Raw genomic sequence first — 27,050 nt, forward strand, 5'->3', positions numbered from 1 at the left:
AGCACAAAAACTCTCCCCTTTTGTGTGGTCTACTCTGATCCAAATATTTGCAGATTTCAAGAGTGAATAGGATTCAGTTTGTGTGACAGAAGTTCTCTGCTAAAGCCAAAAAACAAAAACAGAAACTGCTTTTGTAAATGTGTTTCTAGCCTGAATGCTGCAGGTGATTAGCTTTTTAATAAGCCAAGGCTTCTAAGTGGATTCAACCCAAGTAACCGAAAAATAAAATAAAATATTGGTGGAGCATTGTGGTAAACAAAAAAGATGGAAGGCCTCTGTTGATTACAGATGAATAGAGAGAACAAGTGGTACTGACAACATTTTTGTAGGTTTGGTTGGTTTGGTTTCTATCGTTTGCCTGAGTTGGATTTTAGCCTTCGGATCTCATTGCAAACTTGAGTTTGTTCAGCACACTGCCTGTGCCTGTGATTGATCACCTTAATGAGAAATTTCTTCAGACAAGATATTCATGCAACGCAAACCATCGTTTATTCTCATAAATTTCTTCGGATCTCTCCATGATTACTGACCATCAACATGCAAACTCAAATTGGCGTCTTTCTTCATCATTTAAGGTTGTGTTTGTTTCATAAATTTGAAAAGAAATTTAAAGGGCAAATTACATATACACCCCTCGAGGTTTAGCTAAATTACAGATATCCCCTGAGGTTTTAGAAATTACATCCCGCCCCCTGAGGTTTGTATTTTCATAACAATTTGTCCCCTGAGGTTTATATTTCATAACAAATTACCCTCTAATTTCTTATGCAAATATAGCATTCAGGGAGGAATTCGTAATTTCTCAAACCTCAGGGGGTATCTGTAATTTAACCAAACCTCGAGGGGTGTATATGTAATTTGCCCAAATTTAAAAAGCGAGAAAATGTGTAAGATATAATTATATTTTACTCGTATTTCACATATGTTTTTTTCTTTCTATGTTTAAATTCATAAACTAGACAGTATAAAAATATTATAAAAGATGATCAAGATGACCAGTAGTCGAAAAGACACAAATACATACAACAAATGAAACTGTAGGAAAATTATTCAATGCCTTTTGGAGCACTAAGTCACATGCCACACACCAATCATCATTCATTTAGCTCCCTTTGTCTGCCCCACCCCTAACAACAAATCATTGAATTTCACCAGCTCTATAGATCACAGAGTGAACAAAAGGGATATGAAATAACTTCTCGAAACCATGAACTTGGCTCCATTCTTAGGAGAATGACATTGATATGATTGATAAATCTCCATACCTAGATCCACCATAAGAAGCTCTCGACTCGGAAAAAGCACCAACACCCAAACACATCCTCCAATAACCCATACCATGTCGAGTAATTATCATGTTTTCTTGGAAAATTATGTTGGTTGTCTGTTCAATAACATGAGCTATATGCTTACGAAATCTGAAAAACAAATAAAAGTGAACAAATCACAAAACACCACTGGTCGGACAGCCAAATGGTGTTCCGAATCCATGTGATAATTTCTGCATTGAAAGACCATTTGTAAGCAAAATTGCAGCTTCTTGAGGAGGAAGTGAAACCATGAGATACAATACATCAATGGTCAAAATGCTGGAAACAGCTATTGAAGACATACATACCCAAGCCACTTAAACCAAAATAACCCCACTTCTCTATTAACAAAAAAAGCAAATGCAGAAACATCAGAAAGTCCAGCTTGGGGAATGCCAAGCAATCCCAAGTCCAAACAGATTGCATTTTTCATCTGTTATGCTTGTATGAGCACAATTTTCTATATTTAAAATTAGCTATTCCTCTTTGTATATAATACTCATACAATGATTATACAGATGACGAATCCGAATTACTGTTGGCAAAACAAACCTGCAGGAACACAAACTTCAGATTAACAACAGATGCATATTTCTTCTAGATGGGTTCTACAGCATTAAAAAGTCCATCGAGCATGAATAAAACATTATAACCAACAAAACTTATAAACTGGATGCTTATTTGACAAAAAGCATAGAAATCTATTTTTATGGCCATGTTACTGTGGATTAGAACATTACAAGAGTCTAATAGCATACCAAATTTTATTTTATTTTTATTTTGTTTCAGTCCATATTCAAAAGCAAAGGGGCTAAGAAGCCCAACTGGGACTATATATCTTTTGAGGGCATGAAATTAGCAGTCATGCAAAACACCAGGCAGGCTACTGTTACTGTCGAAAGCAGCATGATATATTTGTGTAATCAAAAGTAAAATACCAAGGGGACTAAGAAACCCAACTGGGGCTAGATATCTTTTGAGGGCGAGGCCATGATGCTATCAATCGTCTTTCCGATGCAAAACACTAGGCAGTCTATTATTACTGCCGTTGAGAGCAGCATGATATATTCGTTTCTCTGCCAAACCAATATCTGACATTGTCAGATTACCCTGCAAGCAAAACAGAACAGCAAATGAAGCCCAATTGGCAAGATATATAATTGAATAAAACAGCACTTTTGAAAGGATAGAGCTCAACAGTCCAACAGTAGTTTAAAATTTCTGCATCCATTAAATTGACAATTATCAATCACATGATATGGGGGCAAAATCTTCTTGCCATAGGCTAGACCAGATTGCTTTTGGGACAAGTGCATCCCTGACAATTTGAAGAGCTGTGTGGTGGACAAGCACTCCATCTTAAGAAAAATAATCGGTCCAGAAAAGCAACAGGGCCTATTTCCAGATGTTACAAGCCAAAATTAAGAATCCTACTCTGCTGTTTTAGCGCATTACAGTACGCATAATGTTCAAGTAACTTTTACAATCCCATAAATGTCTTGTAAAAGGCCCATTCAACTAAGAAGCAAAGCAAGCATCTCAAAACCAATCTAACCACAAAAATAAGAACCCATCTAACCAAGCTCTCAAACTTAAAGAAAATCCAGAATAATACATGCCTTTGTCATGACACCCAATTCACAACCATTAGAACTATAAAATCAACTTATTTCTTTGGACAGAAATCAGAACAATAATAAATCCACAATTAGGCCATCCCTTATGAACCCAAACATTTGCTATGTTGTAAATATGCCTCGGATCATTCTGTGACACTTTGAAATGACTGGGAAGATAAATATGGCCCACCTTGACATGTTATTCTACAAAGGTTTCCATGAAATTTTGAAGTGTGCATTATAATGGTGTAGAACATGGCTCAGATTATATTGGTGAAAAATTATAAGGATGTCCTAATTTCTCGGTGGAAAAGCTTTAGCAATCCCCTCATTTTAATCATTCACATTGGTTATTCAGTAAAATTGCCTACTGTACATTTTTTTTTGTTTTTGACTAGTGTGATGCAGACAACAATTCTTTATTTTAAAGTTCAAAGTATATGTGAACTGCCAGCCTTTCTTTCCTCAAAAAATAAACAAAAAACATTGATGTACCATAAAAATTAAAATCACCGCCTTTAGCAAGTAGTTTGAACTACACATATACCATTTTCTCATGGTCCAACAGTCTTTCAAAAAGAGTCCAGGTTAACCCAAAGCCATATTAAGGAATTCAGTGCCACATCTCACTTCCATTGCCTAATCTAGGGGCTACCACCCATTTCATATGTGTGATTATAGGCTTATGTTTCTTTTATAAAATGCCTTATTTACAAAAATAAATAAATAATTTGTAGGTTTATGGTTTTGTAGAACATGGGGCCAGTGGTGCGATGGTAAAAACTCAGGTAGTTTGAGAATGAGAGTAAAGCAGCCATTTCATATGCATAAAGCCAGAGATTACTTCACCCTCCCAGCAACCCGAACTGATGAGACCTGTACAGGCTTAGTCATTAATTGATTGGTCCCCAAGATGTAGTGAAAATTGATTGTTGAAACCATTCCCTTATGGGGGGATTTTAATCACAATATCATGAGTATGGTATCATTTTGGAAATGGTAGTAAACTTCAAAGAGGATTCTATATAGGGCTTTCCTGGAGCCTGGCTTCCAAACATCTAGCTAAAGTTACACCTACATTTCAGGGTTTTGATGTCATAACACAGACACTCTATGAACATCCCTTCAACTGGACCTACAACTCTCGATTTCCATGTCATAACTCAGTCTCAGACATTCTGTAAAAATAACTTCAGTGCCTTCTGTGCAAAGCTTATTTATATCTTGTAGGTCCATCCTTCTGTTTAGTTTGTGTTCGTCTTTTCTTTTGGTAGGGTCATTCATCATATGGGGCATTTGAAAATACAGAAATAGAATACCCCTTAAAGCTGACAGTCATTTAAAGGTGTTCCTGCAAGGCCTAAATTTCATGAAGAGCTCAAGAAATTGAGGTCAGAATTGGAACAATTTTTCTGGCGCGTGGGGTTCAGCATTGTTGCCACTCATCAATTGCAGTTAGGAAAACTATGAGTTGTATTTGTCGCATATAAGGAAAAATTCACGTCATAGAATTGGGATTTTTTTTCTAGCACATGGTTCGGCATTGTTGCCACTCGCCACTTGCAGTTAGGTAATTGTCGCATACGAGGAAAATATAACTCAGTTCATATTTACCCCTTTTATAATCAGAACCTGAAGGGAAGTGCATACCTCACGAGCCATCAACCTTCGGACATTTTCAGCATAAAGTTTTGGATCATCCTTTTCCTGTTGTGAAGGGCTGTAGACAGGTAACCTGGTAACCTCGAGGTAATTTACAAATTGACAGAGAAGTAACATAATATGGCGCACCTGCCAATGAGAGACATTATGTCACCACAGTAGAAAATCACTGACTAAATGACAATGTCCGCAAGTTTATATTTTTCCTTTTATTTTATTGCACCATCATTTCCTTAAATTAAGTAGCGTGTAGTATCTCATGTTTCCACATTAGAAAATCACTGACTAAATGACAATGTCCACAAGTTTATATTTTTCCTTTTATTTTATTGCACAATCATTTCCTTAAATTAAATAGTGTGTAGTATCTCATGTCACCACAGTAGAAAGTCACTGACTAAATGACAATGTCCACAAGTTTATAATTTTTCTTTTATTTTATTGCACAATCATTTCCTCCAGTGTAATGCTTTGCATTATTAGTAGTTGAGAGCGAGTTGGAGTAATCCAGTTATTCACAAACAAAAAATAAAATAAAAACGAAAGGAAGACTACGCCCCATTTTTTACTCTTTTAGATTTTGAGGTGGTCAGTTGTGCACCTCTAGGAGGATGGCGAGCCCTTTAATGACTCAAGATCATTGGAGGTGAAGGAGGAGAAGACAAAGGCAGCCTTAGAGATAGGGAGGGTGGCAATGGAAGACCTTGAACATTTGGATGGTTGTGTTGATACGATGACAGCGTTGGAGTGGTGTTGTGTGGGTCGTTGCATTCATAACACATTATATAGGTTCTCGGAGTATTGGAGCCCAAGCAACCTGTTGACAGGTGGCAGGCTCTCCTCAACTCAACAAGGAGCTGATATCAACCTAGTTGTTGTGCCTGTGATTCAGTCTGGCAGTATGATATCTCAAGTAGTATCATGAATACAGCATACATGTGTGTAAGGTCAACGTCTGCCCTCTTTAAACCTGGTCAAAGTAGAGCTATCACTGCAGGGAGACACCAAGCAACCTTGACGAATCCATGGTCTTAGCCTCCATTCCACAATCCTCCAATGATCCCAAGCGAGGGTGCCTAGGCCCTACTCCCAACCAAGCAACTAAGTGGTTAAGTAGAATGAGTGAGCACATAGTGAACATAGGTAAGCCAAAGGCCCAGCTATGCTGCAGGAGTACAGAGTGTGTTCCCTATTGGAATGAGGTATAAAGGACCACGGCAAGTGAGGGCTCTAGGTGAACCATGGTGGTGCTGAGCAATAGAGCTTGGCTCCGTTGCACAAGTCATGTCGAGCTCTTCATACTTTGACTCATTTGCGTTGGAGCTCTTTTGTCTAGGGTGGCAACTCCACACTAGTGCCTCGGAGGTCTACCACGTGGAGGTGTGATGGCGATGACGTGGCGTCCGTAGGGCTCAGCACATGTTGGGCATGGTATAAGTACCCACAGGTTCTAACATCATGAATAACTTTTCACTACAGGACAAAATTATTTGCTTGGCTTACATACAAAAACCAAAATGAAACTTTTGCAAGCCTATGCGAAATCATTGGGTGAATAAAACATGTAATCCTAATTCACAATAATAATTTCGTTAAAAACAGAGCAAAAACAAATATAAGCATGGCCATGATGTGACTAATGACTTAATCTTTTAATTCAAATTAATGTCACATATGTAAACTCAGCTTTCGTTATCTGGATTTTGTAGAGATCATGGAAGTTGGAATTGTGAAAGAAATACTCACCCCAGATATGGAGTCCCAGGCAGGACTGAATCTTTGGTATGGATATCTTAAAATCACTGGAAGCACTGGAGCTTTCGAAAGAAATGCACCAGTCTTAAAAGGAAGGAGGAAGTCTCCATTTGTGGTTGTACCCTCTGCAGTAAATAGAAAGAGCAATCAACCAACTGAAAGAGCACTCTACACAATTATGTGTAGGATATGCAGACCAAATCCAGATGCTAGCAGATGAATCCCAAAGTATGCTCAAGAGAGTGATTTTTCTTGCCCATGGACACCAAAAGGTTTGATCAATAGCCACAAAGTAGTGCCACGCTGACATGAGATCTACAAAAGCTCAAGTTCTGCTGAACATGTTTATCTATTACCCTTGAGCAAAAGAAATTGAGAAAATGCATTCAACTTGAGGGAGTCAAACCCAACTATTTATGTTAGTGAACTAATGTGTTTCTCTATATTACAGGATTAATGCTCACAAAGATTTCACTAATTATAAGAAAGGATTTATCAAATTAATACAATGCTCCTCATATAAAGAAATTTAAGAGATCAAAGAGCTAATATTACTTAAATAAACAAATTAAATCTTCTTTATATTACGAATGAAAACACTTGCATATGTACATTATCCAGTCTTACGAAACTTACAAATTATACTTGGACAGAATTTACCACATAAGCATGCATGCTAATGGTATAATATGAGAATAGTGATATAATCACTATATTTTACAACGTAGTTTTAAATCCTATTCCTAATGCACATAAGAGAAACCATATGTGAATGGGAACATAAAAGAATTGGTTGAAGCATAAATTGAATATTACTATTTCTTTTAGAAATTTTAAAATATTTAGAATTCTATTTATGAAAGTTTATGTTTATTTAGGAATAGTAGTTTTGTTAGGAATTTGTTGGATTTGTTTATAATTTTTATATTTCCTTATAGGTCATTGTGTAACTACATATCTAGACAAGTTTGTGTACTGATGACTTGTGTACGATATTGACATGATTGATTATGAAGAATCGGAATTTCTCAGTGCCTTTTCTGTCCCCAGATTTCTCTCCTTTTTATTCTTCTCCTTCTCTGCTTCTACATCAATTTTGGTATTACTACATATTACAAATCAACGAAGGGAACTAAATCAGTATGAAATTACTAGTTGATACATAAGGAACTCCATTGGTCTGACAATTACAGTTTCTAGTATATACCACAGCAGAAGCAGATAGTAAGGCATTCAGAAGAACTAACAAATACAAGGTAACTAAGAAAATCTCTTCACTAAATTTAGATTTTACAATATATTTAATCCATTTATGTAACCATTATCTGCAAATCATTCTAAATGTCCTCCAAATTAAGTAGACGGAAATAATCAGAGTACTATGAGGTTAGCAAAATGGATCACATCATTGGTGGGCAATTAGACACCACCATACTGACAGCATCAAAATAATAACCTGGGAAAAGCATCATCATTGGAGCAAACTTATTCTGATGAGCTTCTCGAACTCTTTCATTGACAACAGCTGCAAACAACAACAGGATCAATACAATTACATTCCAATCACAATAAGATACGACCATTGAATTCTTGGCTTTATGAGCAGTAAAAGACAGACAGTATAATACTGTCAGACAAAAAGGTTTTGTCTGAATTATTTCACAACTAATAGCTCAAAATGTCTATACTACAGAGTGGAAGCATATTTTTTCCTTTTATTATTTTTCCCCATATATGATGAGCGCAGCAGCCCCTTGTCTAATTTGGACATGGCCCACACCATTACAACCATCAATCTGTAAAACAAACTTATCCCATAGAGTTGATAGCACAAAAAAGGCACCCCCAATGCGTTTTGAAATGTATTAGATATATTTTAAAATTCATTAATTGTCTGTATATTCACTATGAAAACTAATTACTATCAGTTATTAAAAAGATAAGTCAAACTTCTATGGCTGTTGCATAAATTACAGTGTCATGCCTTAGCTGCATCAACTTCTCCTATCTTGAAAATCATGGCAGCATCAGTTTTAAACATCCCATAGTTATGCCCATGCACTAAAGCCTAAAATTGGTCATTTACTTCCCCACACACAAAATCGATGGACAATTATTAGAATAATCCTTATTTTAGAAACCTGTAATTTTCTACATCTCAAAGTGGAATAATATGCCAATTCTTTAATTACCTAAGAACTTCTCCAGCAGTGTAGTATTTAGGTGTAGCAATGCTAAAATAACACAATGCAACAAAAAACACTCGCTCCATGTGTTTTGTTAAAATAGTACGGTGTTATTGCTTGTGCTAAATTTAGCACAAGAAATAGCATTGTGTTGCTTTATACTAGACCTTTGAGCAGTTATTTTTTATTTATAAAATTACATTTATGCCATTATAATTGGAGTTTAATTTATCACTAATTACAACTATATTATGTGAAGAGAAATTGTGTGAGTGAGTTAATTTCGAACAAATAAATTAAATGAAAAGATAAAAATTTGATCTATGGAAAAACTGATTTGTTTTGTAACTTTGGCATAGATTAATGAATTGAAGTATGATTTAAGAGATTGTGCTTGAAGCAATGTTTGAAAACCGGACCAGACTAGCTTGTTCGACCAGTTGACCCGTCAACCAGACTAGGTTCCAGTCCGGATACACCCCTAAACCCATTTTAATTGAAAAAACGGCTTCTTTCAAGTAAACTAGTGAAACATGTGGTGAAGCCGGATAAACCGACAAACCGAAGCCGAGTTGAGAGAACTGGCCGGACTAGTTAGGCTTCAATACACCTGGTTCTAGGCATTGAAAAAATGCTGCTTGGAGGAATTGAACATGACACCTCGCGCGTATGAAGGCAATGCACTTCCACTGGACTAACATTCCCCATTTAGTATATAAAGTGGATGTATATTATTTACTGTATTCAATGGAATTTTTCTCAAATAGTATTATAATTAACATTTTTACAAACAATAGTAACATAAAAACATTTGTATAAATATATATATTTGGTAAACATATTTATATAAATTATATATATCTTAAAGTATAAAAATTTTGAATGAATGTATCTTAATTCCTTTTTTTCAAAAAAAAAAAATTTAAAACAATTATTAATATATTTATTAGGTAATTATGACGTCATGGTTTGATTCTGGTTCACCCGACGGTTGAACTGGTAACCCGTGACGCAGTCACTTTTCCAATTTCACCAACCGTCCAGGTTTCAAAACGTTGGATTGAAGAATGGGCGTTGATAGGCAAATGAATAAAAAATAGCACAGAAAACAATATACTATTGGAGCACCCATGCTATTTCAGCACAGTAAATACCACACACTGCTGGAACAACTTGTAGTAAATTGGTATAAAGTACACTTTGTTGTGCCAAAATAGCAATGAAAATACTACACCACTAGAGATGCTCTAATATCAGTCTTGTGATATGAACATCGGCTTTAATCTAACTCTTCTCATGGAAGTATATGATATGTATATATGATGTCTATTTGTCTTGAAACCATTCTTACAAACAACATTACAGAAAGAAATATAACAGGATATGTCAAGTAAGGTACTTATTCTTCGTCAATATTCTACATAAGTATAGATATCAAAGATTTATGTACCAGAAACACCCTTGAAGTCGGATGACTTTGACTCCCGTTGAACAAAAACACAACCGAGGCACTTGCTGCAGAAAGCAATAAATAACAATCAAAGGCGCTCTCAGAAAATTAATTGCAACATAATAAAGCAAATATATGCATAAAATTAAATAATTATTAGAAGAAAAAGATGACAGAAAAACTACCAACATAAAAATATGGCATAAAAAGTTCTATCAAGAACACAGGAACAGACGCCTAACACTTGGCCATATCTATTTAAACACAAAAAAAATGATATCTTGAATTTTAAGCTCTCAAAAACTGAATTTAACATGTCCAACAGTTAATAATACTAATTGGAATTGGACTAAGGTGCAAGACAAAACCATCTTCAACCTGAGCTATTGGACTCTTATCCAATTGTAAGAATAAACTTCTCCAAAATAACAACACAATGGACCTCTTAAAGCAATGAAATGGAAGAAGTTAACGAACCAGGATTAGAACACATTACTTTGGGGTATCATAATCTTCAATCCCCCACCCCTTTTTCTCTATGAATTGTGGCAACTCGAAGTGGATAAGATTTTTCAATAGACAACTGTTCTTCTATGAAGCACGAACACCTCTCCGAGGGCTCCGTACCAGTGTCAGACACGTGTCGGACACGGACACGCGTCGGACACGCGGTGGACACGTGTCCGACACGCATGGTTGAGTGTCCCATTTTTTTTTAAATTTTTTTACATCCGGACACGTTTTGGACACGTTATAGACACGTTTGGGACACGCGCGGGGGCAATTTCACAGTTTACTAAAATTTGTTGGGGTCAATTTGAAAATAACCAAAAACAGATCAAATTTGTCCTAATCTACTATTCGCCCTAATCTCTTCGAATCGACTTTGGAATAGAAGATAAACAACTGAGAAAGAGAGAAAGAGAGAGGACCTGACTTCGTCGTACGTCGTCTCTCGTCGATCGTTGCTCCTCGTCGGTCGTCTGTCGTCGGTCGTCTGTCGTCAGTCGGCGATCTTCTTCGTGCGATCTTCAGTCGATTTGCTGCTTCGTTAAGGAAGGTACGACTCTTCTTCGATCTTCTTCGATCGCTCCCTCTCTCTTCGATAGCTCTCTCTCAGCCTCTTCTTTCTTTTATTTCTCTCTTCGATAGCTCTCTCTCTCTCTCTCTCAGACTCTTCTTTCTTTTATTTCATTTTTTTTTTCCTTTTATTTTGATTTTGATTTTGATTTTGATTTTATTTTTTTCTTTTATTTTTTTTCTTTTATTAATTTAATTTTTTCTTTTCTTTTTCTTTAATTCTGATTCTGATTTTGTTTTATTTTATTTTTTCTTTTCTTTTATTTTTTTTATATTCTGATTTTATTTTTTCTTTTCTATTATTTGAGGATATAATTTTAATAATGTATGTTTATTAATTTTATTATAGGGACCAATTATTAATTCTGAAACAATGGCTATGGGTGGTAGTTCTAATGATATACCTGATGATGATTTTGATGAGAATAAACCATTGTGGAAGTATATAACTAAATTAGCAAAACCTGGGGAAGGAGGAGGAAATTGCCAATTACAATGTAAATTTTGTAATAATACTTTCAAAGGTTCATATACAAGAGTAAGGGCACACTTGTTAAAACTCCCAGGAAAGGGAATTGGTGCTTGTAAGAAAGTGACAAGTCAAAAACTTTCACAACTACAAAATGAGAATGATGCTGCTGAGTTGAGAATTAAAAATGCTCTTCCCAAAAATGTACCATTGCCTCCTTCCACTGTATCAGTGGGTAGTAGTTATGCTTATGAATCAAAGAAGAGGAGAACATGTGAGAGTGGGAGTGGGAGTGGGAGTGGGAGTGGGAGTGCGCCTGGGAGTGGGAGTGGGAGTGGGAGTGGGAGTGGGAGTGCTATTGAGAAAGCATTCAACTTGAAGGATAGAGAGCAATTGCATTTTGAAATTGCTAGGATGTTCTACTCGGGGGGGTACCTTTTAATCTTGCAAGAAATCCTTACTATGCTAGCTCTTACACATTTGCTGCAAATCATAATATTCCTGGATATTTGCCTCCTGGTTATAATTTGTTACGAACCACATTACTTCAAAAAGAGAGGGCAAATATTGATAAATTGTTGCAACCAATTAGGGGCACATGGAAGGAAAAAGGGTTGAGCATTGTTAGTGATGGTTGGGGTGATTCTCAAAGGAGGCCTTTGATTAATTTTATGGCAGTGAGTGAAAGTGGGCCTATGTTCATTAAAGCAGTTGATTGTTCTGGAGAAACTAAAGACAAATATTTCATTGCAAATTTGATGAAAGAAGTGATTAATGAGGTTGGGCCAAGTAATGTGGTTCAAGTCATCACGGATAATGCTCCTAATTGTAAGGCAGCCGAACAACTCATTGAAGCTCAATTCCCTCATATTCTATGGACTCCTTGTGTGGTGCACACATTAAATCTAGCTTTGAAAAATATTTGTGCCGCAAAGAATATTGAGAGGAATGAAGTCACATATGAAGAATGTAGTTGGATTACTGATATTGCCGAAGATGGTTTGATGATTAAGAATTTTATCTCTAATCACTCAATGCGATTGGCTATGTACAATGAATTTGTATCATTGAAGTTGCTTTCGGTTGCCGAAACACGATTTGCCTCCACAATTGTTATGCTCAAGAGGTTAAAGCTTATAAAACGTGGTCTTCAAGCAATGGTAATTAGTGACAAGTGGAATTGCTATAGAGAGGATGATGTTGGGAAGGCAAAATTTGTGAAAGAAAAGATTTTGGATGATGTGTGGTGGGATTACATTGATTATATTCTTTCCTTCACGGGTCCTATATATGACATGCTTAGGGCTTGTGATACAGACAAACCTTGCCTTCACTTAGTATATGATATGTGGGACTCAATGATAGAGAAAGTGAAGATGTCAATTTATAGGCATGAAGGGAAAATAATAGATGAGGAATCTACATTTTACAATGTGGTGCATCAAATTCTCGTGGATCGTTGGAATAAAAACAATACTCCTCTCCATTGTATGGCACATTCATTGAATCCAAAGTAAGTACCACATTTAAATTTGTTTTACATATTTCATTTTAATGGACTTATCTAGTCTTTCTTGAAATAATTATTTTTCCTATTTTGGATTGTAGGTATTATAGTGATGAGTGGCTCTATGAGGATCAAAATAGAGTTCCTCCACATAGGGATGAAGAGGTGACACGTGAGAGGAACAAGTGTTTTAAGAGGTATTTTGAAGATATCACGGAGCGAACCAAGGTGATAACTGAGTTTGGAAAATTTTCGGGTTATGTTGAAGCATTCTCAGAGTATGATTCCATTCATAATAGGTGGCACATGGATCCTTATACTTGGTGGTGTGCATATGGTGCATATGCACCATCTCTTTAAAAACTAGCTTTGAGATTGCTTGTGCAACCTGCCTCTTCATCTTGTTGTGAGAGAAATTGGAGTACTTACTCCTTTATTCACTCAGTGAGAAGGAACAAGATGGTCCCTCAACGCGCGGAGGATTTGGTGTTCATTCATAGCAATCTTCGTCTTTTATCAAGGAGGAGCTCCCAATACTTGCAAGGAGAGACAAAAATGTGGGATATTGCCGGAGATAACTTTACTCACTTGATGATATTGGAATGCTTGGGATAGCTAACCTCTCACTTGATGAACCGGCTATGGGGGCGGTCCTATTTACAGATGAAGGAGAAGATGGAGGCGGTGGTGAAGATGTTGTAATAGTTTCCTTTACTTAGGTTGATATTTATGGATTTTGTAATAGTTGTTGGTACATTGGATAATTTTATATTTTGTGGTTTGATTTTCATGCATTTTGTAACAAATGATGGTTGGTAGCTTCGAATGACAAGTTATGTATTGATGGAATGCTATTTTATGTTAATTGTGAACGATATATATGATGTTAAATCAATTAAATGTTTAATTTTTATAATTTTAATAGTATTATTTTGTATATTTTATTACCTTTATTTGATTTTTTTTAATAATTTTATGACATATAATAAATAAAATTAATTATATATATTGAACGTGTCCCCGGCGTGTCGTGTCCCCTATTTTTTGAAAATTTGCGTTTTTGCGTGTCTGTGTCGTGTCGCGTGTCGTGTCGCGTGTCCGTGTCCGTGCTTCTTAGCTATTCTTTATTTTAGAGCAAGGAAACATAGATTATCACACCAAATGCTACCTTCTACTCATTTTGAATGGCTTTCAAATAATCAATTTTGAAGTTTCGACAAGTGCTTGAATTTATCGAGTCAATAGAACAAGGATGCCTAATAAGAGTTTCCCATTTTGAATAAGAAAATAATACTACCATGCCATGTTTGATTGCCAGATTATTTTTTGTGGGATTGATATGAATGGAATTATTGATACGATTGTGGTGGATAAATTATACCATAAATGGGGCGAAGGATAAACTAGATGATAGGATTATGGATAAGATTATGGGAGATAAGTTATACCATGGAATAAATAAATGGGATTAAGGATTGGATAGAGGGGGTGGGATAATATGTTTGGTTAGGATGGGATAAAAATATATAATTATTTCAACCGTTCGATGATGGAGGAAAATAATCGGAAATCCCCATGATTTTCATTTAATCCCTTATACTAGTATTAAAATTATACAAAATTTTTAGATTGCTAAACCATAGTAAGACTAAAAAAGCAAGTGGGGTCTAAATGTTCCCAACCTATAATCCCCCCTCCTTGTCCCGCAATCAAACATGTTATTAAAAATCAAGTGGAGCCCACATGTTCCCCCACCTCTTATCCCTCTCTATTTAATACAGCAATCAAACACCCTAGTCATATATTTATCTTGGTATAAGAAGCCAAGACAACATGATTAAATAAGTAAGATGATGTGAACTAACCTTATGAGACCAACTAGAGGAAGTTTAGCCACTGATCTCTTCAGCAAAAATAAATTCCAGAATCCAGGGGTTAAGATCAACATACAACACAGAAATGTGTCAGTTCCGATGCCAAAAGTTTGAACATAATCTCAAGCACAGCATATGCAAATCATTTGGTCACAACAAATTCCGTAATGAAACAAGTTGACGCACCTTAGCAACAAAACTTGGGAAGAAGGAAGACATGTGGTATAATATATCCAAATAAGATATATGGTTAGATATGATAGCCCCAGGTCTTTTAGGTTCTTCAGATAGATCATTGCACTCAGTCTGGCAGAAGAAAGAGCGAAAATAAACAAAAAGGAATCAAAAGATCAGCATACTGCCCTAATTAGCCTCCAAGAGAAAAAATTAAGGAAGTATTAACCAAGACAAATCATTTCCAAATGTGCTTGTCATATTAGGCTCCACAATAATTAAGCAATGCAAAAAATACAAAAATTATTAAGGGTTCGTTTGGATAATTGTGGATTTCAAATCAAGAGATTTGAGCTTAAATGCATAGAAAAATACTGAAAGAAGATAAATTCAGATAGAAGACAAACACATGGATCCTTATAGTTAGAAAAAGAAACCTTAGCATGATTGAAATTTTTATATGGTGATTTCAAATCCATCAAGATTAAGCTATTCAACTCAATCTTAAAATTCAAAAGTAAACTATCATATTTTAAATTTCAGTTGTTGTCCTTGAATGATTAAGATCAAATCCCTTGCTTTGAAATACACATCTCTCCAAATGAACCTTAAAATGATTTCATCTTGGTAGACCATAATTCATAAACAGAGCATAGTTGTTCCACGCATATATCTGAGCATAATGGTTCCACATATATCTGATTGATGACAACCATGTCATTTGCAACACAATCTACAACATCTTCAGATGCATCAGATAAGATGGGAGGAAAAATAAAAATTAATCAAATTTGGTGGTGAATCATAAGTTTTAACAATTATGAAACTGGTCTGGGACTGAATTTTCTCCCCAAAAATGTTAAGGCAGTAGAGAGGTGACATTCAACATCTAGATGTGCAATACATAAATACAACAATACAACTAGGAAAGGTTTAGAGGACAGATGCAGCAATGAACATGAGTTGAGCATAGAATGCTTGATGGAGCAATATCCATAAACCCTAAGCCTTGCTATCATATACTTCTTTCAATATGCCGCATATTCTTTAATATTTCAGCTACTCTCATTATATGCCTTACAAATTAGACTTCGCTTGTTCTCAACTCTCAAGGCACCAATTCTTAAAATCAATGCATTTTATGGAAGCAATAAATGATAGCGGGGTCAAAACCTATGCATCAAATTCTATTTAATTAAGAAAGAAATTTCAAATAAAATCAACTTCTCTCTTGAAATAAGCAAATTAAGGAAATTGTACTTTCCCGCATACTCCTAAACATATCCATACTTTCTAAAATCAATCCTAAGCATATCATATCATTTCCAAATTATAAGGGTCAATCTAATATCTCAGAGATAGTAGACAACAGTGCAAATATATTAAGTTTGGGCAAATTTCATTTTACCCTATTGACATTTGAAAATAACCACAAAACCCTCATATGATTTGTGAACTAAAGTGCACCATTTGTACCATTGAAGTGAAAAAACTAAAGTATAGGAGGGTAAAGTAAAGTATGCCAATTAAGGTTTACTTTGTTTTGCTGACCGGGTGTCCAGGTCAGCTTACGCGTACCTCGACTAATCCCAAAACCCACACAAAACGCTCTCTCCAAGTGAATTGGATAAATCTCGAACAAAGCCCGTGAGCATGGCCCTAAGGAGTTGACCGTGGAGGGAGCACACCCCATGCCCCAAGCTGCCCCCACCAGGCCATCCCTTTGGGTTCAATTAAGGTTTACGTAAGCAACATATTTATGATACTTGCATCGTCAAATCCGATGCAACTATTGGGAGTTATCATCGTCAATATTTTATTGTCATCAACTTAAGAGTCAAATTACACCCAAAACTCTCCCAGTAGAGATATATGCATAGGAAATAGAAAAAGTGTTTAGTGATGTTAAACAAACTCTAAGCTAGTCAATTTTCTACCTCAGAGATGTCTAGATTCCGATAAGTTTCATTAATCCAATAAAACCCTAGAACGAAAAGCATGAGCCTCGCAAGAAACCTCCCGGACCGAACAATCACGGCCCTCCTCCACCCTCCCATGTGAGCGTAATCCTCCTGATCCTCCTCCTCCCGATTAGGCGCCGAGAATAGAGTACAAACCCTACAAATCAAGTAGTAGACCACCAAAATCGTGAGTGAGACGACCACGCGGATGGGGACGAGCGTCAATAGGGCGATTCCGAGCAGGAACTTCTCGGCCCAGGGAAGCTCGCCGCGGCCCATCGTGCCGTAGACATCGTTGCGGACGTAGGCAGCGAATTTCTTCTCCAGCTCTTCGATGTTGACGGCGGGCTTGAGGAGGAGGGGATAGTCGTCTTTGGTGGAGCGATCGTCGATGGGTTCGGGAAGTGTTTGTTGTTGTTGTTGTTGTTGTTGTTGGGAGATTGGTTTGGGATTGAGGTCTTTGAGTTCGGACTCCATAATTGGTGTTTGTTTGTATAGTGAATGGGACAGTAGTGTGTTTTGGTCTATTGGAGGATCGCCATAGTAAGGAAAGAAGGAAAGAAAGTAACAAATAGATTGTGGATCTGAAAAAGTGGCGTCATGGTTGCGGGTGCGTTGTTGTTGTTTAAAAAACGCCCACCATTAGCCAAGTCACTCTATCTCTATCCTAAGATTTGCAAGTTCCCCATCTCGTGTTCATGAAAATTACTCTGTGCCTCACGGGCAACATGTGGCGTGGATATATCCTTAGAGCATCTCCAACAATAATGTATATATTTTTTTTTTATTAAATTTGAGTAAAAATTTTATTTGATTAAGAGCATTTCTAACGGTGATTCAAATTTTTCACCAAATCTGAATCAAAAATGACCCATCACCCAATTTGATACCACTCACTCCAACGGTTCACCTTTCACCAAATCTATCCTGGGACAACCAGGTGGTCGACCGGCCGGTTGACCGGTTAGGCAAAAAAAATTTTTTTTTTTTTTTCGCAAATTGTCTGAACTTTTTTTTGAACTTTCTGAACTTTTTTCGGGACGACCGGGTGGTCGACCGGCCGGTTGACCAGTTAGGCAAAAATTTTTTTTTTTTTTTTTTTAACGGTTTGAACTTTTTTTCCTGAACTGTTTGAATCTTTACTGGTTGACCGGGTGGTCACCCGGCCGGACAACCGGCTGGTTGACCGGTGTACCTCTTTTAAACGGTCAGTAACAGTGATTTGGTAACATTTGTGTCTCGTTCTCAGTTTGATGCTTTTTTTGCTGAAATCTCATTTTGATATCAATCTGGTGCAACGGTTGGAGCTCAAAAAAGTGGCTTTTTCATCAAATTTTGAATTTGATACCAGGTTTGATGAACCGTTGGAGATGGTCTAAATATTTTAATGGAGCATGTTAAACTTTTATCAAAACACTAGTCAATCGGTCAGTATAATTTTTTCACAATTTTTTGTAAAAAGGTGGTCATCCAGCACATCTAGTGGTAAAAATATAACAACTATGAACAACACAATGATAAAAGCTCTCAGATATTCTCAATTTGGTGTACTCATTGGATGAAACCATTAGAATAGAAAAAATGATAATTTTTTATCAAATTTAAATTTGATGAAATAATTGATGAACTACTGGATATGAGCTTAAACCAATTATATTCAGCTATTTAATGTAATTGAATTGAATTGTTTACAAATTTATTTTAACTAGTGAGGTGCACGTGCAACTTTTTTCATCTAATCTAATGTAATGTAATTAATTTTTAAAAAATTTTGTAACTTCAAATATAGAGAACAAATTTTAAAATAAAGTGAGCATACTAATGCACTCTTTTGTAATTGTATAGATAATTTAGTAAAATCGTGAATAAATCTAACATATATAAATTTTACAAATACAATAAATAAGTTCTTAAATATAGAATGTTACTAAAAAGAAAGAAAAAAAAAAACGAATAAAGAGTTTTTGGGATTGGTTTCCTTATGTAGTGAATCTTCTGCATAATAAGAAAGGTAACATTGGCCTTGTTTGGGAAGATGGTTGGGTTAAAATAGTCCACTAATAGATAAAATGAGTTAAAATAGTCAATAAGACAAAATGTCACATCTAACCCGTAATAATTTCAGTTTTTCTCTCACAACTATCAAATCAACTACGAAAAAAATAAAAACCAAACAACTTTCTAAACACAATTTTTTTAGCCAGGTTAAAATAGCCAATTAAAATGCAACTTCCCAAACAAGGCCATTATTCATACGAATCATTCATTGTTCATGCAGAAAATGTATGAAATTTATTTTGTAAGAAAATGAATTTTGCCTTAATATTTCGATCCATATAGAAATTGCAAAAGTAATTTGTTGATATTTATAGACACATTGTTATGAGTGTATTCATCTTTACTATCAATTTATATTATCAAAATCTTTCATACGAATCATAAGTAATTTATATGTTAAAATTTATCAAAGAATTAATGTAATGGATTTACTTTTGCGCTATTAAGTTATGGTCATGATGTTTGACTATCATTTGATTTATCCTTTTATTATTGTGAGTAATATCTGTGTATCTGAATAGAAAATATAAAATAAAATTTTTTATGCAACCATATGGAACCACAGAGTGAGAATGAAAAGAATTTGTCTTAAAGGTATGGTCTGTTCATATATCAAAAAAAAATAAATAAATAAATAAATAAATAAAATTCGAATAAATAAAAGCATATTGATTGTAATTATAACCGATGCACTAGTTTGAGTCTAAATTAACCCCTTTTAGATTATATTATTATATATAGTGACCGTATTTTTTTTGGTTAATTTGATAGGAGATATCAATAGAGATTCAATCGAAAATAATATATTAACCAAACACTATTAAAGTCCAACAGCAAACTAACTTTTTCCCAAAAAAAAAAAAAAAAGAAATTAAAATAATAATAAATAAAAGAAAAAGAAGCTTTCAATCTTTTTGGTAACTATAAATAAATTCAAATTTTGAATTTCAACATGATTATAGAATAAATTATATATTTGTAAATGATTAAATTTGGGAGTCTAATTTCTCATTCACTTTTTGAATAAATGAATGTTTTCTGCAAAGGAGTGTTTGAGAAACTCTCCAGCTAGTCATGCCAAGGAGGTACTGCTCGTCAATGGCAATGCCATAACGACTCTTGAATCAGATGACGATGTTGATAACATCATCTTTGAACCTCCTGATAGCTCCTCGCCGTTGATAAATCACTTTCCTCTATTGCACAACTTCTTCTCCGCTCACTCATAACCGTGTCATCTCCACCCATCGCAGCCCCAAGACCTTTCACCTTCACTTGAGATGTGAACTCTGACTATTGTCGAAGGCAACCAATTGATGCAATTTCCTTCAACAACTTTTGATGCACGTCATGACCACCATATTCTAGCTAATCTTATCAAGTATTAACCAAATCCTCACCAACTAATTTGCAACCCATGCTCTAGTGTAACCATTCATATCTTCAATTATTTTCTCTCTTCATATTCATCAAAGGTGTTTTTTTTTTTTTTTTTTTTATGTGGTCAAATGGATGAGGAATGGGTATATGGCAAGAAACGATGTTGCGCTAACCATGGGTGAGGGAAGAAAGGGAAACCATGAGGAGGGACGTCGCCGAACATGATACTTACGAGAGACAAAACCATTACCTTTTTTCTTTAATGCAATTTGAACAGTTAACAAAATGATGAAGTGGCATCATCTCATTTACAAGATTGGATAGTCTAATTTTTTGATAAACTACAGATAAGCCACTCTCTTGTTATAGTAGTAGATACGTGTCTTTTCATTCAAATGTGGCAATATTTCATGCTTGCTGTCTTATTCAAATCCAATTATAAATAGGGTATTTTTGAAATTGAAAAAAAAGTAGAAAAACAGTAGAATTGCTACAAAAATAATCATATTATCATGGTTGAGGTGTTTGCGTTCTAGAAGATATTTAGTTGTTTGGTAAATGTTGGTTGTTATATGATGTTTAATAAGTTTGGGAGAGTATTTTTAGGATTTGGCAATGCTTCTGTTTGTCGTTTCATTCAAATCTAATAATAAAAATAATATTTTCGGAATAGAAGAAAAGTAGAAAAGTCTTTGAATTATTAAAAAAAATAATCATATTATAATATATGAAGGTGTTTCAATTTTGGAAAGTGTTCGGTTGTTTGGTAAATGTAGATTACTATATATGATGTTTAATAAATTTGGAAAGGTATTTTCAGACAGAAAAAATGTTAAAAACATGTGTTCTTCATATTTTTAAAATAATAGTAGATTTAGGTCTCGTTTGGCAATTAATATTTCGGTCAAAAAATCAAAAAGTTACTAAAAAAACCAAAAAGCCTATAACCTATACCAAAAAGGCAAACATTCCATTTTCTCTTTACTTTTTGCACATCTTTTCGTAAAAAGTCAAAAAGTCATCCCAAACATACTAATTTTTTTTACCTCATATTTTAGCAAAAAAGTTAAAAAATTACTAAAATAGCATATTTTCAAACGAGGCCTTATTATAAAAGTAAGAGATATTTGAAAGTCCTGCAACTTAGCTTTTTAGTTAAAATAACCAAAGAGTCAAAGCACCCCATTCCCATTTGATAACATGGTTGAAACTAATTTAGCCCGTTAAATAATAAAATAGGTTAAAAAATAATAAAACAAAATATCACATTCAAATTATGTTATTTTTTTTCTCACAAAACTACAAAAAAATCGAAAGTTTATTCCAAATAAAACTTTTTTACCCAAGTTAAAATTCAAAAAACCAAAAAATCAAACTAATAAAGTTATTTCTAAACGAAATCACATCAAACATTATTTATACGTCTTTTCATAAAAAAAAATTAAAAAATTATTTGAAATAACCACTTTTCATACATTATTTAATTTTTAAAGCAAATCCAATGTTTATTTCTCTCTCTCTCAAAATTGTAGATTTCACTTCCAAAACTACCTGATCATGACCCCAAAACATGAAATAATATCTCTGTCTTGATGTATTATCCCTTGTCATCCCGAATTCCTTTTGATAAATTCTTTCGCATTCGTTTTTTTGGAAAGCCATCCCTTGTTATGCCTCTCACAATCTAAAATTTGAATTTTAAAATTTTTTTCTATTTTTTTTTCTTTTAGGAAAATAATATTTCCTATAGGAGAGTAAATGTTAATATCATTTTCTTTTTCAACAATACTATATACATTGCTTAAAAAAATATTTAGGGTTGGTTTGGAATGTGTGTTGGCTTTTTGATTTTTTAGCTATTTTAGCCTAGGGCTAAAAAGCCTCGTTTGGGATAAACTTTTTGACTTTTGTGAGAGAAAAAATGAAATAATTATTGGTTGAATGTGATGTTTTATCTTATTGAACTAAAAAATCTATTTTATTATTTTATAACTATTTTAACCAAAAAGCCTTTGACTTTTTTATGCCCAACGAGCTCTTATAAAATAAAATATGTACTATTGTTGAAAAAGAAAAGGATACTAACATTTACTCTCCATAAGAAGTGTTATGTACCTTCCCAAAAAAAAAACCAAAAACAAAAACAAAAACAAAAATTGAAAAAATATTTATAATTTAAATTTGTGATCTAAATTACACACTTGGTATGGTATGATTAATATCAGAAATAGAGAGTTTAGATCCACTAAAATTAGTTTTATCTTATATTTTATAAAAAGTAAAGTAATTAGTTGATCCACCTCACCATCCTTCCATAACAGGGTGGAATTCTCTACATCTTATATTCTTTTCTTCCTTCAATAATTCCATAAACAATTCCAACAGTTAGTTTAATGTACAACTTGTGCATCATATCTTTTCATTTTTGTCTTTTAATACCGACGAAGTCCAAATTTATTTAAATGATTTGATAATCAATTTCAACAGTTGTTTGATCATCTACAACTTGTGCAGCATGTTTTTCCATTTTTGTCTTTTAATATCAACAATTCCAAATTTGATTAAATAGGATGGATTAGATTTGTGTTAGGATAATTTTGCCTTCAACATCAAAAAAATAGGCAACACCAATACAATGAATCAAGATCCTCTACTTCATCTCTCTCTTTTAACTCCCTCCTTGCTAAGCTATTAGACACATTTTTGGATCCAATTTTGATTATCCAAACCATTCACATTTTAAGATTTGTTGAGTATATCATACCTGTAAAAAATCAAGCTGATCGGATATCAGAAAGCATGTGCTCGGAAAACTGTTTATTAATTTTTTAAAAAAAATGGTTTGTAGTTCGATAATCCGAACACGTAGTTTTTGATATCCGATCAACTTTATTTTTTACAGGTATGATATACTCAACAAATCTTAAAATGTGAACGATTTAGATTATCAAAATTGGACCCAAAAGTGGGTCTAATGACCTAACAAAAAGGAAGTAAAAGAGAGAGATGAAGGAGAGGATCTTGATTGCCAATACAGTGCCTTTACAGATTAGTTTTAAGGATGACATTGATGTCACTACTGTGAGACAAAACATCACATTTTCACTATTTTTTCAGCCCCTTTCCAGTTGCCAAAACGTCATTTTTTTAATCATTTCGTCAAATCCTCATAGAAATGTTTGAAATTTATTATTAAATGGCTATCTCGATTGATAATTTCAAAAATTCATTGCATCAAATTAACAATCAATGAAGCACCGCAAAGATGTGCTTCAACAACCATAAGAAAGGCACTGTCACAGCCAAGCAAATTTCTTTTTATACCTTGCTCTAAAGAGAACAATGTTTTAAAGAGTTACAATGGTGGCAAAACAATCTCTCACAAGCTCACCACCCAAATACAAGTTCTTTCACTAGGCTCAAAGTCCTCTCTCTACCTACAAAAGAGCGTGAGATAAAATTTCACCAAATCAAGACTTCAAAGAAGCCACCAAGAATCTATGGAAGACCACGAAACAATACCTCCAAGAGGTTGTTAAAATTGATGTAATATTGATTGATGTATATTGTATATTACAATGATTCCTATATATAGAAGAGAAGAATAGGTAGGTAGGTGGAGTAGGTGGTAGTAGGTGGTAGTAGGTGTAGTAGGTGGGAGTAGGTGGTAGTAGGTGGTAGGTTTTAACAGTCCCCCGCAAACTCAAGGGAGCTAGGAACTAACCAACTTGAGTTTGGAGAGAGTAACAAAACAAGAAAATACACAAAAATAAAAGAAGATAGGAGACACTGTATGGTCGTGTCAGACCGTTGGTGAAGACACTGGATGGGTGTGTCATAACGTTGTAGAGGACACTGGATGGTTGTGTCATAACGGTGTAAAGGACACTGGATGGTGGTGTCGGTGTCATAACGTTGTAGAGGACACTGGATGGTTGTGGCAGACCGTTGTAAAAGCTAACCGGAATCAAATGTCAAGAGCAGTTTATGGGGTCATGTCGAACCGTTGTAAAAGTCGCACCCTCAAAAGGTGTTCCCAATCTGTCAAAAGGTGTGCCATCAAAAGGCGTGCCCAATCCATAAAAGGGTGTGCCAGACATTATGGCGAGGCGCGTGACGACCTTGGCTTGCGCGCCCGTTTTGTCGTCTGTCGGCAAGTGGCGCGCGATGCGCGGATCGGCCCTGGCTATTTAAACCAAGGGTGAGGCGGAGGCTGTGCAAACCAGTCTGAAACCTCTGAACTCTCGGAGAGCTTGTCTCTAAGAGTTGCAAATCTTGAAACACTCTGCAAATCCTGTCTGACAGTACCAATCGGTAATCGCTGCTTCTCTGAAACACTGAGCAACCAAAAAACATGGCCTCTTCTTCCCGTGGTCTGCTCACTCTCTTTCTCGACCTCAACGAGTCAACAAGAGAGATAACTGGTGTGGTGGCCCGGGAACCTCAACCAAACACCTCTAGGTTTGCTCTGTTGAACTTTCCGATGCGGTCGGTGGAGCAAAAAATGGCAGGGCAAACGGATATTGAAGCCAATCAGTATACATTGAAGTCATGTGTGGAAACCATGACTGCGGTCACAAACTTGTCGCACCGGCTACAGAGTAGGACAAATGAGGTGCAGCAGTTAAACGCCCAACTGGCTCTGCTCCAGCGCATATATAAGGATGCGCGAGCAGAGATAAGGGTGCTAAAGGCGGAAAATAAGGAGCTGAAGCGGAAGGCCACTATGATGTTCTGATTTGGAGGGCCGCCATATGCTGCAGTGGAGGAGCAGGGAGTAGTGATCGTGCCCAGTGGAGTGGGAAACACGGAGGCAACACCGGCAAGGGCCAACCAGGACGGAGGCAAGAAGAAAAGACCGGCGGCAGAGTAGAGAAGAAAAATCCCGCCTGTGGATGAGGTTGTTGTGTGTGGGTTTTTTTTTTTTTTTTCTGTGGTGTAAAATGGTGATCGGGGTGAGCCCCGACATGAATAAAATGAGTTTGGTGTGCAGTTCGTCTGCTTCTTCTGTTGTTTTTTTTTTTTTTTTTTTTTTGCAAAGAAATAAGAATGAAAAAAAAGGTTGCGTGGCCCACGGTTTTGTGAAAACCTGCAATGGGTTTGGTATTTGTGTTTGTAGATTTTTTTTTTTTTTGTAATAATAATAATAATAATAGATGAATGGCGAAAGCATGTGCCTCGGGGGATTGAAAAGTGGGTTGGAGAAAAAAAAGAGTGTGGGTTTGAAAGTGGAAAGATGAGAGAGAGAGAAAGAGAATGAGTTGTGGGATGAGGAGAGTGTCAGTCCATTGAGGAAAAAATAAAAAAAGAAAGGTGTTGATGGGGAGAAAAGTGGACCTCTCTCTCGGTGGGACTATTAAAAAAACAGCAAGATGTATTGTATTAAGAAAAGAAGGCATGGGTGGGTGGAAATGAAATAAAATAAAATATGATGATATTGGGACTATGAAAAAAACAGCAAGATGTATTGTATTAAGAAAGGGACGGATCTCGCTTTTGGGTGGTGGTGCTTGAAGAGAGAGAAAGCCACACAGTGTGTGGAGTTGTAGAGAGAGACAGAGAGAAAAAGGGACCACAGAGAGAGATAGTGGGTTGATAAAAAAAAAAAAGATTGTGGGGTTGTCCATACAGGGAAGATCGTCGTGAATCAACGACATGGTGTGGATCATCTCGACGGCGCAAGCAGCCGGCATTGCCTGAGATTCTCCGCCGCCGACGAGCTCGCAGGAGGCGATGCAGAGAACCGGGCGGACCCTCTTGCCGCCGGCGAGGAGAGAGTATCTCATGGCTTCGTGGATCGTTGGTGGATTTCTCAACACAACAGCGTCGTCGAGGGCTTTGTTGATGGAATTAGCTTTGAGAAGCATGTATCCATTGATATCGAATTGGGTGGTGATTTGTTGATTCGAACTGTCTGTTTCTTCTTTGGTGAGAATCGCAGAAACTGTGGAAGATGAGACGGGTCGTTGTTGGATTTGTCTGAGAGGAAATGAAGAATAGTTTCTGAAATTGGGTGTGTTCTTCTTGATTGGATTGTAGATTAATCCGCTCAGAGATCTGCATCGGCTTGGTTGATTAAACATTGAACAGGTTTGGACCCATGAATCTACCAGATTCATCGATCTCATCTTTTTCTGTTGAGAGAGAGAGAGATTGATTCTTGTCCTGATTAGCAGCAGCACCAACATTCGTTTGAGTTACAACAGCCGCCTCCATTACGATGCAGGGCCGACAGAGAGAGAGGCCGCCGATTGGAAGCAACAAGTGAAACGATGAAAAGAAGAAGAAACAGAGAGGATTTGGGCAGTGATGGGAAGGTATGTGTAAAAAATAAGCGGAATAAGTGGAGGTCCGGCGGACGGCTAAGGTGAGGTTGTCGCCCGCCGGTGAAGCGAAAAATACTAGGTTCTAAACCTGCTCTGATACCATGTTAAAATTGATGTAATATTGATTGATGTATATTGTATATTACAATGATTCCTATATATAGAAGAGAAGAATAGGTAGGTAGGTAGAGTAGGTGTAGTAGGTGGTAGTAGGTGTAATAGGTGGGAGTAGGTGGTAG

At 35.7% G+C, this 27,050-nt stretch overlaps 3 protein-coding genes across 7 annotated transcripts; 1 reads left to right on the top strand and 2 right to left on the bottom strand.

Moving 5' to 3' along the window:
• Positions 1–1,436: 1,436 nt before the first annotated feature.
• LOC114268976 (lysophospholipid acyltransferase LPEAT1) lies at positions 1,437–17,794 on the bottom strand. 5 transcript variants are annotated; one of them, XR_003631466.2, is made up of 9 exons: positions 17,024–17,788; positions 15,099–15,218; positions 14,904–14,941; positions 9,983–10,047; positions 7,803–7,871; positions 6,338–6,471; positions 4,580–4,720; positions 2,249–2,420; positions 1,437–1,862 (listed from the first exon to the last, which is right to left on the bottom strand). XR_003631466.2 is itself a non-coding variant. In XM_028210228.2 (9 exons), the coding sequence occupies exons 1-8, from the start codon at positions 17,522–17,524 to the stop codon at positions 2,310–2,312; spliced, it is 1,179 nt and encodes a 392-aa protein (XP_028066029.2). In that variant the 5' UTR covers positions 17,525–17,794; the 3' UTR covers positions 1,437–1,862; positions 2,271–2,309. The 5 variants fall into 5 exon arrangements, 3 of the variants coding, with proteins under 3 accessions (XP_028066029.2, XP_082729903.1, XP_028066030.2); XM_028210228.2 differs by having other exon boundaries at positions 2,271–2,420; positions 17,024–17,794; XR_014332328.1 differs by lacking the exon at positions 4,580–4,720.
• Positions 10,913–12,149, top strand: LOC145792649 (uncharacterized). Its single transcript, XM_082873780.1, has 2 exons — positions 10,913–11,042; positions 11,412–12,149. Exon 2 carries the CDS (start codon positions 11,436–11,438, stop codon positions 12,147–12,149), a length of 714 nt encoding a protein of 237 aa, XP_082729906.1. The 5' UTR covers positions 10,913–11,042; positions 11,412–11,435.
• A 4,992-nt stretch (positions 17,795–22,786) lies between the features above and the next one.
• Positions 22,787–26,616, bottom strand: LOC145793286 (uncharacterized). Its single transcript, XM_082876075.1, has 2 exons — positions 25,663–26,616; positions 22,787–22,840 (listed from the first exon to the last, which is right to left on the bottom strand). The coding sequence occupies exons 1-2, from the start codon at positions 26,611–26,613 to the stop codon at positions 22,787–22,789; spliced, it is 1,005 nt and encodes a 334-aa protein (XP_082732201.1). The 5' UTR covers positions 26,614–26,616.
• Positions 26,617–27,050: the final 434 nt, after the last annotated feature.

Source organism: Camellia sinensis, chromosome 6 (genome assembly GCF_055761805.1).
Source record: "Camellia sinensis isolate YWXY chromosome 6, ASM5576180v1, whole genome shotgun sequence".
Taxonomy (NCBI): Eukaryota; Viridiplantae; Streptophyta; class Magnoliopsida; order Ericales; family Theaceae; genus Camellia; species Camellia sinensis.